Below are 14937 nucleotides of genomic sequence, written 5' to 3' on the forward strand. Positions count from 1 at the left end.
AGCGGTGTTCCGTCATTTCCCAAACAGCAAACTAAAACTCAGAGAGGACTAACTGACCTGTCTGCCACGGGACCTCTAGTTAGTAGGATTCAGGGACCCAGGACCGGGGTCCTCTGGCTCCAGCCAGGACTCTCTTCACAGCAGAGCGTCCTAAATATTTACCAGAAACAAGACTAGGAATTCAGAAGCAGTTCTAGCTCAATCCTGCAGAGGGCAGACTTGCACGCTGTCCAAAAACAACCCGCGCCACGCTATTTCTCCCTCCAGAAAAAGGCAAGAATTTTTTTCCCACTCTGAACCACTTGTCTATGATTTCCCAGGCTGTGCTCCACTTTTCTACCAATACCTATTAAGGACTCAGAATGGTAAAACCTCCTACCGTATAGCTCCTCCAAAACAGAACTGTTTTCAGATTTTTAATCCTAATTTTTCTCTCCGCTCTTCAACTATCAAATTGCTTATCAAAATGGCTCAGGCCACATTCGTCTCTATCTTGTGGCACAGAGTATTCTACTCCACGGGGGATAGACATTTTGTTTCAAGGAAGCCAAGAACAAATCCCCCAAATGCTGAGCTGGTCAGGCAGATTTTGTAGGTTCAAAGCCCTCCCCTAGCAGCTCTTAAGATAATTTACCTGATCAGGGGTCCTGAGAAAGTCCTCAGCTCTTCTTGTTCGTCAGAGTAATTAAGAATAACCTGGAACGAAAAATCAGATATGGTGTTCGAGACTACGTCCACCCAAAGCCCCGTCATCAAGTCCAATATCAGAACCCATGGTTATGGTCCTATGATGTGGCTTAGTGCCTTGTGGAGGACACAGGAGGACAAAAGGGAGTTCTCCAGTTGCTAAGAGCGAGCCAATACTATCTCAGGAGAAACGTAAATCTAGCATCACTTCTCTAAGAGAAGATCTCTACCCTTTCCTTCCCAAGACACTCCCCCAGCCACCAGAGCATGGCCCCGTTCCTCCAAAAGCTCCCCATTCCCAGAGATGCCCAGGCTCAGGCAAAGGAAGACAGAAGGCAGTTTGCCAGCTTCCTGGGACATAGAATGTCACTCACCTCCATGCTGTGTAGTTCCACAAGGGCCGTTTGTCCATCTCTGGGAGAACTGGGACCCACACACACCAGCTGGCCTCCTGGCCCAAAACTCACAGGCACATGGGGGATGTAGAACTTCATGGGATCCTTGGGACCAGGTGCCGAGACAGCCTCTGCCCAACAGACACAGGCGCACCCCGTTAGCATTCCTGCGGCTGCTTGTCTTGACCGCAGGACACCGCGGCTGTGTTTCTATCTAGATCCCACCCGGGCCAAGGTAAGACTCTGGGCGGGTGGCATCATTAGAAGGAGCGTGTGCTCCAAGTCAGAATTAAGCCCCTCAGAATATGTCAGAATACAAGGTGGGGATTTGTTGGTTTGGTCCACATGGGAAAGCATGGGGCCCAGGCACCCCATAATGGCAAGAGCCTGGGGACTCGGGCTGTCGTGGCCCCAGTACTCATGACCCATCTCCTACATCCAAGCTAAACAATTTATGCTTTGTGGCCTGCCTTTGGTTTAGCAAAATGACTCTGATCTTCACTTTCTTCACCTGTTACATAAAAGTATCTCCAGGTGCCTCCTCTCCCTGCCTGACCCTGCTAGGAGCAGTGTTCCCTTCCAAGAATCCACTCTGATGCAACCTCCAATACAAGAGAAAAGGTGAGAAATGGAGCCAGAATGGCCTGTCTGCCCAGAAGATCGCCATGCGTAGATGAGGCAGGAAGTCACTCTCAGAAGGACGGAGGGAGGGTGACTTCCCCCGAGGTTGCCACCCAGCCCTTTTCTCCCCAGACTTCACCGGTTCCTTCGATGGTTCAGTACCCACCCGCCTGATCTGGACTCCAAGGTGCCGGCGCTCTGGGCTCGTACAGCTCTGGGGCATCACCCATGTACTGGCTGAGCTCGTAGGCGCTGGAGCTGAGCCCAGACTCATACTGCTGGAGTAGGTTGGACTCGTCGGCCAGGGGTGGCTGGAAGTTACAGATCATCAAAACACATGGGAAGAATCAGAAGCACTTTCAGAGAGATGGCCCTCCCGTGTGTTCCTCCAAAGCAACAAAATCGAAACTTTCAAAGGAATACATCGAATGTGGATGTGTTGCAAAGAAAAGAAGTGTTCATTTAATTGACAGGCATTTGTGAAAAAAAAGAATGATGGCTTAGTGGAAAAGGTGTAGACCTTGAGGCCAAGGGACCTGAATTCAAACCCCAGCTTTGTTGGGGCTCCTGGCTGGCTCAGTCGGGGTAGATCATGCAACTCTCGATCTTGAGATTGTGAGTTTGATCCTCACAGTGGGTGTAGACATGGCTTAAAAGTAAAATATATAGATCTTCAAACCCCAGCTTTGTCAACACCAGCAGTGACCTTGGATGAATGACTTGGGCTGTCTGAGCTCAGCACCCTCATCTGTAATATAATCACATCTGCCCTGTGTAGGTAGAGTTCAAGTACTTCTTTATGCATTCATTCACCAACTGTTGAATGAGTACCTACTATGCTCTAGGTTCTGTGCTTTCCCTGGGGATACAGGTGTACAAGAAATTCATGGAATTTTATCCTGGGAGGATAAACAATAGATAGGAAAGCTCTTTGCTCACTGTAAAAGGTTGTGCTTACGTGTGGCTGCTGTTCTTGTAGGCATATTCTGCATGGTGTGTGCCCTGCCCTGTTAAGTGTTAGGTATACAGAAGAAAATGTTCTCGAAACGCAGACAGATCTCAGGGGTCTTGGGTGGCTCAGTCAGTTAAGCATCTGCCTTTGGTGCAGGTCACAATCCCAGAGCTTCTCCCTCTCCTTCTGCCCCTCCCCCTGCTCGTGCTCTCTCTTCTCTCTCTATTTCAAATAAATACATAAAATCTTAAAAAAAAAAAAAAAGCAGACAGATTGCATCATGAAAACAAAATTAATATGACTGTCAAAAATCAAGATCCTGTCTCTGCAGTATCTTTGCCACTTTCCCATAAATCTAAAATTATTCTAAAATTAAACGTTTATTTTAAAAAATTAAGAACTCCATTTTGTGGCCCCGCTGGTATACCCAGTAAGATTTCAGAAGAGGGAGTTGGAAGAGTCCAGAGAGGTTTCAAGCTCAATTTTTCAGACCAGAATTAAAAGATTCTAGCAATGTCCCACTTCCTGGGTAAACCAAAATGCCTGTCCCTTGGGGTGACTGGTGACAGCCTCTCCTCATGCCCCACACCTTGGAGAGACTTGAGTGACACTTCCTGATCCAATCAATTTGACAAAAATGCAGAAGGGTCAGATCGGGGCCCCAGACCCATCACATTGAAACAGGGAGGCGGGAGAAGGTGGAGGTCTGAGGGGAGGCGCTGCAGAGAGGGGAGAGTGGGACCCCTCCGAGGGCTGGCCGCTAGACATCCCCTCCCAAGGACCCCGCCCTGCCACTGCCGCAGTGTCGGTTGTGACTGTCACAGTCCATAGCCCCCACGTCACTTCAGACTACCTTATTCTTCTGGGTTCCAGGTAGCAGACTCTCCGGAACTAGGTCCCCAGGCCGCTCCTGTCCAGTGTTAGAAGCAGCTCTGTCTTTATAAGTGTTCTGACCCTTGGATCTGCAGCAAAATGACAACAGCAGGTAAGGGGGGTCCTGGGTTAGCCAGCAAAACTGAGCACTCTCCACGGACGCTGCTGGGCTGCAAAGTGTGGGCAGCGTCAGGCTGGCCTGAGCGCCGCAGGGAAAAAAGTGTTGCTCCCTTTGCTCCCCACCCCCCCCCATCTATTAATATGAGAAAACCAGGAGCTCCTGGGTTCCACAGTGCAGCTACTAGAAGCCACCCCAACCCCCGCAGAGGAGGGTTGGTCCCTACAGCCAGACATCCAGGACTGACTTAAATCAGAGCTGCTAGGTTGGCGAGTTGGGCAGGAGAGGTAAAGAGACCAGGCCTCTTGGCATCCAGGCAGGTGCTTGTGCAAAAGGCTCTTTTCTGCTCACCAGAGCCCAGGGGACATCCCATTCTTGGGGCACCAGAGTGCACAGAGGAGAAATGCCCCAGTCTCAGCCTGGACCCAATTCTGGAAACTTCCACAGGGCCACCTCTGCTCTGAGGCCAACATAGAATTAAGACCCTCCTGTAGGGTGGACCTCAAGTAACCTCACCGGGGCTCAGATGACCCCAAGTTTGGATGCCGTCTGTCAAAGCCAAGGCTCCATTGAAAGCTGGCCTGGGCTGCTCCACATCCCAGCGGCCGGAACAGAAGCAGACAGGCTTGTGGAGATGGAGACCGGCACCAGAGGCCGCAAGACTCGCCTAACCCAGCCTGAGTTCGGCCGCACCGGGCTGAGCTGGCCTTTCCTTTCATACTTACAGACTATTCCGGCTGTCATGATGCTGCTCATTTAGGTACTTCTGATCTCGGTGGTCTTCCTGCCAGATGTAAGGACTCTCTTGCCTTGGCACTGCACCCTCAGAGAAAACAAAATGCAGACAGGTCACTTCCTGCTCCTTAAAGTTCGGGAAGACCGCAGGCCGTGGAGCTCCGTGACTGGAGCACCGCGGGTATGAAAACGTATTCGCCAAATTGGATATAACTGGGAAGTGAGAGCTGACGACGGAGGGCAACGGCACGCCCCTCAGTCCGCCCTGAACCGATGAGCAGGGCTCGATGCAACTGTCAGAGCACAGGGGTCGTGTGTGTGCGCGCTCTGTGTGCAGACGGGTTTTCCTGGGCTGGCAGGTCAGATACTGCCAACAGCACATCCCTAGAATCTTACTATCAGTGGCGGGAATAAATTCCTGTTGGTGCACATTGGCCACCCTCAAGGTCGGTGATGATCGGACTCATCTCAGCCCAGCTGCACACTGGACAACTTCATTGTTAAGAACTGATTTCCCGGGGCACCTGGATGGCTCTGTGGGTTAAGCCTCTGCCTTCAGCTCAGGTCATGATCTCAGGGTCCTGGGATCGAGCCCCACATCGGGCTCTCTGCTCGGCAGGGAGCCTGCTTCTCCCTCTCCCTCTGCCTTCCTCCCTGCCTACTTGTGATCTCTCTCAATCAAAAAAAAAAAAAAAGAACTGATTTCCCTAGTTAAAAATAGAGCTACTGTCTGACCCAGCAATTGCACTGCTGGGTATTTACCCCGAAGATACAGATGTAGTGAAACTAAGGGGCACCTGCACCCCAGTGTTCAAAGCAGCAATGTCCACAACAGACAAACTGGAAGGAGCCGAGATGCCCTTCAATAGATGAATGGATAAAGAAGATGTGGTCCATATATACAATAGAATATTCCTCAGCCACCAGAAAGGATGAATACCCACCATTTACATCGACGTGGCTGGGACTGGAGGGGATTATGTAAAGTGAAATAAGTCAATCAGAGAAAGACAATTATCATATGGTTTTGCTCATATGTGGAACATAAGAAATAGAGCAGAGGACCACAGGGGAAGGGAGAGAAAACTGAATGTGATGAAATCAGAGAGGGAGACAAACCACGAGAGGCTCTTGACTCTGGGGAAAAAACTGAGGCTTTCGGAAAGGGAGGTGCATGGGGAGATGAGGTAACTGGATGATGGGCATTAAGGAGGGCACGTGATATCATGAGCACTGGGTGTTGTATGCAGCTGATGAATTACTGAGCACTACATGTGAATCTAATGATGTACTATATTGGTTAATTGAATTTAAATTAAAAAGACAAGAGAATTGACTTCACTGTTACTTGGTCAGAGACTACAAACTTGGCTATAAGGAGGAGTAGAAGAAAAAATGTGGATGAAGTGGAAACTGGCTATAATCCCATTAACACGATGGTAGGTTCAGTACTATCACCAACACGTACAAAGAAAAATGACTCCTTTCTGTGTCTTTTCCTCAAGACATCCAGCAGGAATGTCTTTGCTGTGACCCGCTGTGGCCTCTGCAACCAAGAAGGAAGTGGGTGAGGACAGGGACTCCACCTCAGCGGAGCAGGATGGCCAAAGTAGGCTCTGAGCAGGCCCCGTCTACCAGATCAGCTGTGCCACCCCGTGGGCTCCTTGAAGATTACTGCATACCTCTTTCTCCCGGCAGCTGCTGCGGGTGTCCATGATAGTAATAATTTCCATAAGCATATTCTTCCCTTAGGGCTGGAGAATGATAGCTCCGATACGGATCCTCCATGCCTGGCCTAAAACAGCACAAAGAAGGCCCGCCGGTCACAGGCGAGCGTGGTAAACAGAGAAACCGGGGGAGGACTTGACAGCTTCACAGGACAAAACTGTGACCTCAGTCTAGAACTGCTTTAAAACCCAGTTAATTCTAGATCCTATAAACAGAAGATCCAGAATCAGAGCAGGAGTAGGGCCTTTGTTTCAGAACGAGGCTGGGCTTTTTATAGCAAAACCATAGCCAAACGTCTCATTTTCCTTCCCCATGACTCCTCCTTCTCCTCAAATACACCCAATGATGTTACTTACGATGTTATCTTAGAAAACCCTGCCCTGATCTTTTTAAAGGTTTTATTTATTTGTTTGTTTGTTTGAAAGAGAGAGAGAGTGAGCGAGCAGGGGGAGGGACAAGCGGACCCTACACTGAGCGCGGAGCCCAATGCAGGGCTTGATCTCACAACTCCAAGATCATGACCTGAGCCAAAATCAGGAGTCAGATGTTCAACCAACTGAGCCACCCAGGCGTCCCTACCCTGTCATGGTATTATCTTAGAATACCCCTTCCTCAGATGACTGTGTAGGTGTCCAATATGCCACTGTAATTCCCATGCACATTATGTACAGATGAAAATGAGATGAAGAATTCATGTTGGACTGTCTTAAATCTGATCGCCTTTATTGCCTCTGCCCTTAACATCCCTTCTTTTGAGAATTCAGTACAAAAAGATTGGGGAAAGGAATGTCATGTTGTTAGTCTCTTTATCAAGTAATAATTCTTTAGTATTTCATAGGAGCAAATGCTTTACAGTAACTGTCACAATTTCAACCTTAAATCTGTAGGCAGGTGGATATCGCCCCACTTGGAAAAGCCTAAGTGAAACATAGATGGCTTCCAATATTCCATAAAATATTAAATCCTTTGCTATCAATTAGAATTCAGGAACAGGGGGCACCTGGGTGGCTCAGTGGGTTGAGCCTCTGCCTTCGGCTCAGGTCATGATCCCAGGGTCCTGCGATCAAGCCTCACATGGGGCTCTCTGCTCAGCAGGGAGCCTGCTACCTCCTCTCTCTCTGCCTGCCTTCTGTCTGCTTGTGATCTCTGTCTCTCAAGTAAATAAATAAAATCTTAAAAAAAAAAAAAAAGAATTCAGGAGCAGGAATTCCAGATTCTCCTACAATTACCTCACTGAGACCTCTTCGTTCTGAACTTGGAGGCTGCAGCCTTAGACCCGCTTTCTCTGCGGTTGATTTCATTTTCTAAAACGTTCCCATGTATTCATCCAACACATATTTGTTCCAGGGGTCTATCACACCCTAAGTTCTGTTGTAGGCACTGGGTCTCTTCTTGGTGCTGGTGGTGTCAACGCTCACAACGCTAAGAACTTTTTATAGGAATTTCTAGGACAGACTTTTCCGAAATCTACAAATACTACCTTTTGCAATCCCAGAGCAAGAGGGACTCATCTGCTGCCTTGAATCCACCGTTCTTTCTACTCCCTGCCCTGGCCCCAACCCCCAGTCACACTGTCATAGCCTCTTTAAGAAGCCCCATGAGGGGACAAAAAGGAGGGAAATACTGTTTACAGTCACCGAACTCCAGTTCGGGAGAGGAAAGTGTTTAGGGAAGTCAATGTAATAGGGTAGAGAAGGAACTAGAAGAAAAAGAGCAAGAATAAAAGGAAAAGGAAGAAGGAAAGGAACAATCTATTCAGAAGCACTTGGGAGTTGGGTGAATTCCAAGCTCTAGAACCATACCTTGAATACAACTGACCGGGATAACCACCTTCATAATAGTCAGCCCCGGACACAGGCCGATGCCTTTCCCCAGGCCTGGATACATAACGGGGCTGCTGGTGGTCTGTCCTGGGGTCCTGCTGTGATGTGGGGCCCCTGTGGGTGTCTTGTCGCTGACGGTACCTCTCTCCATTGTGCCAGGAGTGAGGAACGGCCCGATGAATTCCCTCTCTCTGAAGCCCTCGGTCTGGATCCTTTGCTGGAGCTGCAGGCCTCCCCCGTGGCTGCGGTGGCCACTGGGGAGCCCAAAACTCCATCTCTGACCCTCAGAATTTCCCTCGTAATTTTAGTCAGTTGTAGCGTTATTTCTTCTTCCTGCAGACCGAAAAAAAAAATCACCATTTTAGGTTTATATCCAAACATGATGATTGATTAGGTTTTGGAAAGAAAAAAAAAAGCGCCTATGGTCCTCAAAATCTTTTATCTAATACAAAACACATAGACATGTCTGGGGGAAAAAAATGTCAAGCAGATACACGAAATAAATAACAGGCTAGACAATTATGTTGATGTTACGTTAAAAACTAAGAAGTGTCTTTGGAGCAACAATAGATGTGGGAGGCAGGGGAGGCAGAGATAAAGCTCTAAAACACTAGCAAAGTATTCCAATTAAATACATGTTTGTTCATTTATCCCATCAGCCATGATTCCTTCAACAATTACCGCGGAAGCCCTCGGCTATCAGAGAAATGGGTGAGCTGAGAGCTAAGCCAGAGTTTAAATCCTAAGTCTGCCACTTATTCACCAGCTAATTTTTTCAAGCCTCAATTTCCTTGAGAAATAGAATGGGTAGCTTTGCAGGAATATCGTCAGTCAGTGATAACTTATGCAAAGTGCCTGACACACTGCCTTATATACGGTAATTGCTCGTTTTAACAGTAGTTGGTGTTACCAGAGATAAAATAGGGCAGTACGAATGGATGAAGACATTTCCCAAACAAAAAGAAGCTGCTTAAACTGACCTTAAGAGACCTCTTTTCTGAATCCTTAACCTCTTAGAAGAACAAGGCTTTGTAATGTGGCATGGCTGCCTCTCCTCCAAGAGAGTCAAGTTTGGGATTGTTCTCAAGACCAACTAGACAGCCATGTCTCCATCATATTCCCAGCTGGGAACTTTTTTTTATTAAATTTTTTATTTTTTATTAACATATAATATATTATTAGCCCCAGGGGTATAGGTCTGTGAATCGCCAGGTTTACACACTTCACCCAGCTGGAAATTTTTAAATCTCCCAGTGTCAAATTAATTTTCCCCACTTATTTTTCCAGATGAGAAATAGCTCTGAAGACGTTGTCTTCCAAGCTCCTCTTCCCCGTGTCATAGAAGAGCACCTGCCTCCAGCTGTCTCAAAGAGAAAGCACACATTAGCCCTTACTGGTGACTTGGGGATTCTCCTACATCAGGAGAATATGTTAGCTCAGTCAGACCCCATGTTTTTCTCTCTCTTGGGAACTGTTTTAGGCTGAAAGATTCCGATCAAATACAGTTAACTCACTCCCACTCCTGAAACTCCCAGCCTAACATAAAAAAATTGTATCAGAACATAAGGTCAAAGGGTATATGTTGAAATCAAGATATCACTGGGCTTGAATGCTGTGAACCCAGGGTCCACAGCTATGAGCCAAGAGCTGTGAGCAGAACATAGAGATGAGAAGTGCCTTCTACCTCAAGATCAGTTAGAGCTCAGAAAAACTCATACCTTCCTTCCTGTGTCAGCCCTCTCCCTTGAAGCCAGCAGTGCAAGCCTTTTCCAGCAAATCCCAGCAAAAGCCAAATCCTCCAACACAGGATTTGGGCACATGGACTTTCCATGGAATTTAATACCACTTGGACACAAGTAAGCTCAACAAGAAGGAGGCCTTTTTCACCTTGTCCCCAGATTTTTTCACTAGACAGCCCTTCTTCAGTCGCAGAGGCCCAATACCCCATCTTATTGCAGAAATCACATCTTTCTGTCGCTGACATATCAACTCCCGTAGGTTAGACCTCAGGTTATCGTTAAGGACCCCAAATGAAAAGCGCCCACGATTCTCAAAGTGGAGACCTCGCATCTACATTGACAAGCCACACTTTTGCATTCCTGTAAGTGACCCTCCCTGGCCCCAGCAAGGGCGAAATTGCCTTTCCTAATCCGACAGTACAGCACAGCTGAGACAGAGAGAACAAGGGAGCTCGCGTCCCCACGCACCTGCTCGATGGCTTCCCCATTCCTCCAGCGCCGCTTCCTTCAGCACTCTCCAGGCCCAAGAGTGTCTCTCTCCTCTTGGGGAATGTCAAAGTCCAGGTGCCACATCTACCAAGACCCACCTGGCCTTCAGATCTCCAGCCCGTCAGGTGTCTGTCGCAACCGCCAGCCTGCATAGAGTTGATTCACGAGGGCGAAGTCCAGCCCCACTACCTCGGTTGGTCGGTTGGTCGGGGACAGGGCTGCCCGGGCACATTTGCCAGAACCCTGTGGGAGGCTGGGGCTGAGCCCATGTCACTTGCATCCAAATCCCAGAGCAAACAAGGAACAGAGACAGCATGGAGAGGAAATGCAGAAAGCCTGAGGCAGCCTGGCCAGGAGAAGCGCACCACCTCTGGGGCGCTGACTCAGGGCTCTGCCGCTGCCGGCTCTAACGCTCATCCTCTGAGTCTGTTTCCTCCTCTCTCGACGACGGATAAGGGGAAGGGGGCCCGGGCTGACTCAGTAGGTTAAACATCTGCCTTTGGCTCTGGTCTTGGTCTGAGGGTCCTGGGATCGAGCCCCGCATCAGGCTCACTGCTCAGCGGGAAGTCTGCTTTGCCCTCCACCCCTCCCCCTCATGACCTCTCTCACTCTCTCTTAAATAAATAAAATCTTTTAAGGAGGCCGGCAGAGCCCTCACTGGTGTGTAGTCACCACCTGGTATGTCTGGTTCGGGGTTTTCTCATTATTATTTCTCTCTGCTGGGTTCTGGTTGTGGCAGCAGGTGGAAGGCAAATTGAGTGCCTGATCTTGAACTAAAGGCATTGAGACGTTTTCTATTACAAAAAGAAAATCATTGTTTGCATTTTAAAAATGCATTTCTTCAGGCAAACATAGAGAAGCTTACGTCCGATTTTGAATCACTGTTTTAAAATTCAGCACATCGTCGTGTTAGATACCTTAAGCTTGCATCATGTTATATTTCAACTATCTCAATAAAGGTGGAGGGAAATAAATAGAATTCAGAATTTGCTCTAAAAAGGCCCAAATCACTTATTCTCTCTTTCAGCAAACACTTACTGAGGGCTTATTATGTGCCAGGACTTGAGACACAGAACTATGAAAGACAGAGTCCTTGACTTCAAAAAGCAGGAGCAAGATAAGCTCTCATGTTACTACTAGTCCGGGGAAGACCACCCTGGTGGGTCTCATGGTCAGAGAAGGTAATGTATCTAAGCTATAAGATTTTGTCTCAGTCCTTCAGCTGACTCCTAGCTTTCGCTGACCTCAGCTGACTGCAGCCTGGCAGCTGGTATAGCATCTCTGACCACAGGAATGGTTTCTTACCCCCACGGGTAAGCCGTTGGCTGTTCTGCCATTTTTAATACTCCTGAGAAGGGGTACTAGAGAAGGACACACACATTAGCTGCAGGAATCAAAAGAGGGCTGATTATGACGTAGACCCATGTATCCAATTATGTGTTCCAGTACATCACGGTAATATTCCTGAAAATCTGATGTAACTCTTTTGGCTAATGACACGTCGCTAGTCCTGTCCTGAGCACCAGCTCGCAACATTACTGGAATGTTAACGCTGAAGGGACCTTGAGATTATTCTAGTGACTTCACTTGGTTGATGATAAAACTAAGTTCCTGAAAAGTGAAGTGATTTACCCTAGACCACAAAGCTAACTGGAAGCTCGGTCACGATTACAGTGGTAACCTGAAGTTACATTGCACCCAGCTTCCAAGAGCTGAATTGAGAACATTCAGGAACATTCAGTAGTTAACCACTGGTAATCTGGAATCCATCATGGTGGGAGGATTTACATAGAAACTCCCAAATGCTACAAAGAAAGGTGGTGGTTGTTGATTTCAGAGGGCAAGTTTAACAGCATACTAAGGATAACCCCAAAGTCCTCCTTCCTGATTCAGTGTTCTTTTAATGACAGAATTATCATTCTGTTGCTAGCTTCCATTGCACATCTCTGGTTTAAACATCTAGCCCAGTTATTCCAAATGTTCCTTTTGTGACATCCCAAAGCATCTCTAATTATCTCAAGTGTTATTATGAAACTCTTCAAATACTCACCAACCAAAATTAATTTTAATTAGCTTTAATTATTCTATATCGACATATGGCAGACAACAGTATATGGGTCATGGAGTGAAATAGATCGTGGTGGGATTTCACCGCTTCAAAGGTTTGGAATTTATCAACCTCTGCCTTTCCCAGCCCCACGTACCTACAGTTACTAAATCTTTCAAACTAGCAGCTCAATTCCTCCTGGTTTCTAACCACATCTGCGCAGCTAGATAGTACAATAGCAGTTCGTCCCCACCAGGAGGTGGGCTAAAATTAGTCCCGTCATCCCAAATCCTGGTGGCAATGCCCTTGCATGACCCCATAGGCTTCCGAATGCTGGAACAGCTACAGTCTTCACATTATCCCCTTCCCCAGGTGTCCTGTCCTCATGCCCAATTCCTGCTCTGTATTCCAACTCTCCACTGGAATTGGAGCCCAGGCCATTGGCTAATTGATGTGAATTTCCTTTCCCAGTCTCTCTTCCCCTTTCCAAATGCCAGGCCACTGACAAAATTCTTGCTTCACATAGGAGTAACTATCCTGGTCTGACACCTGTCTAACAAGAGTATCATCGCTGCTAGTAATGTTGTTACTCTCTCCCCACAGGACTAGTGCTGATAGATGTGAACACCCACCTGGCTCCAGGTCAGGCTGGCCAGGAATACGTGAGCACTATGATTCGGTGACTGCCTACTCTTGCAAGGGACAGCCCAGTGGTGGAGATGCGCCCCAGGCTTGACCCCACTCCTTTACTGAAAGTAAAAATTTAGAAAACAGACTGAGAGGCCTTATCCAACAGGTTAACAGTAATTATTTGTCTGGATCATGGGATGGTGGAGGATTTTTCTCTTCTTCCTTATCCATCTTTCCTAACTCTTCTATAATAAACATATATTTTTTAAGATTTTATTCATTTATTTGACAGAGATCACAAGTAGGCAGAGGCAGACAGAGAGAGAGAGGAGGAAGCAGGCTTCCCGCCGAGCAGAGAGCCCAATGCGGGGCTTGATCCCAGGCCCCTGGGATCATGACCTGAGCCGAAGGCAGAGGCCTTAACCCACTGAGCCACCCAGGTGCCCCTAAACATGTTATTTTTAAAGAAAAAAATCAACTAACATTATTTTTAATCAATACTTGATCCAAATGTGTCGTGGTCATGTCAGCAACAATTATGCACTCAATAGGCAACAATTATGCTAAAAGGGATAGTAACACCTTAGAGTGTCCAAGATTGGTTAAATGCTCAGTCTGCTCTTCTGGAAAGAAGATTCCAGAAGTCATTCATTCACTAAATAAATGTTTATTAAACATCCACTATATGCTCAGCATTGTCACAGGCATAGGAGATAAAGATAAATAACATATAATCCCTCCCTGTAGAAGCTTTCAGTCCAGTGGGGCAGCAGACATTCAGACATGAAGAAGAGGGGAGAAATAAAATACATAGACACAGACTATGTGTATATTTAAATAAAATACATACACACACACACATATATATATATGTATGTATTTTTGTTTATAAAACAGAATCAACATGAAACGATACTCTGTTAAATGTAGAAAATGAAAAAAGAGAAATGAAGGACAATTCCAAGTTTCCAGGCTGTTGAGAGGGGACCAAACTGCCTTTTGGGGGGGATAATAATCTTGGGAGAGGAGCCAGTTTGGTGGGGGAGATGACATCTTCTGTGTTGGACTTGCTAACCGAGGGACCTGTGGGCAGCGGTAAGAGAGGTCAAGAAGTAGCAGAAGCTACGACTCTAGAGCTCAAGACAGAGGTCTGAGGAGGGAGATGGGGTGATTGAAGCCACAGGCATGGGTAGTGTTGCCTGAACAGTGCTGGAAATTAGAAGACGGGTCCTAGGAAGGAGCTCTGAGGAACACTGACATGTAAGAGCCGGATACCGAAGCGGAGCCCATGAAGGAGAAGAGGGAGGGGCGGGGAAGGTAGGCAGAGAGCCAGGGCGGCCTGGGGCGGGGGTGGGGGGGTGTCCCAGGAGCCAGGGCAGGCGATGGCTCCAAAACGGGAGCGTGGTCAACCATGCCGACCTTCAGGGAAATGTTGAGACAGGCAACCAGCGGGAAGTGTTCTCCACATCAGTGGATTTGACAACCAGGAGATTTGATGATCCTAACGGGAACCATTTCAATGGAACGATGGCCAAGGGAGTGAGGAATTCAGCACAGAAGTCACTTGTGCAGACAACGGAAAGTAAGGAAAAGGAGCCTGCAGGGAAAACCCCTCTGTCTAGAAGCCCGGATGTGATGAACAGGGACAATCAGTAGGGTTGCTACGGGACACTCAGCTTGGCAAAACCAGGTGAGTGTGGACAAGACGAAAGGGAATCCCATGTTGATTCCCATGGAGATACAGAATAGAAACACAGATGCTGAAGGAGTAAATCCCCCAAAGAGGCTGGATAGATGGGATCCGGAGTATAGGAGCAAAAAGGGAACCCAGCTAAGAGGAAAGACACCTCTCCCTTTAGAAAGGGAGAGGGAGGTAGAGAGGAGCACAGATGGGCACCAGCCATGGAGAATTCTCCACGGAATAGCCTGCCAAGTTCCACTGGCTGGAGATCAGGGAGCATTTGGTATGGGACTTGATTCTAAGGGTTTGCTTCTGCCTGCATGGAAGGTGGGAGTGCACAGGAACACATGCTCAGAGGAACACGCAGGTTGGAAACGCAGCTGTTACTGGACGCCTAGATGAACCTGAAGCTCCACGGG

The 14937-nt window shown here is 47.6% G+C and overlaps 1 protein-coding gene across 10 annotated transcripts in view; it reads right to left on the reverse strand.

Annotated features, from left to right (window-relative positions):
• SEC16B (SEC16 homolog B, endoplasmic reticulum export factor) overlaps positions 1-10276 on the reverse strand; it is a 41394-nt gene extending 31118 nt beyond the window's left edge. For 6 of the 10 annotated variants that reach the window (XR_013967986.1, XR_013967987.1, XR_013967988.1 and 3 more), the window contains exons 1-8: positions 10140-10276; positions 7912-8265; positions 6064-6176; positions 4372-4462; positions 3509-3617; positions 1870-2014; positions 1062-1213; positions 635-696 (exon numbers count right to left, since the gene is read on the reverse strand). Coding sequence is in view for 6 of the 10 variants with exons in the window: in XM_080824086.1 (XP_080680212.1) it covers positions 635-696; positions 1062-1213; positions 1870-2014; positions 3509-3617; positions 4372-4462; positions 6064-6176; positions 7912-8207 (968 nt within the window). In the remaining 4 variants the exon portion in view is untranslated. Of the gene's footprint in view, positions 1-634; positions 697-1061; positions 1214-1869; positions 2015-3508; positions 3618-4371; positions 4470-6063; positions 6177-7911; positions 8266-10139 lie in introns of those variants that run through there. The other 4 variants (XM_080824088.1, XM_080824091.1, XM_080824090.1 and 1 more) reach the window with 4 other exon arrangements.
• Between the last annotated feature and the right edge of the window lie 4661 nt (positions 10277-14937).

Source organism: Martes martes (genome assembly GCF_963455335.1).
Source record: "Martes martes genome assembly, chromosome: 15".
Classification (NCBI taxonomy): Eukaryota; Metazoa; Chordata; class Mammalia; order Carnivora; family Mustelidae; genus Martes; species Martes martes.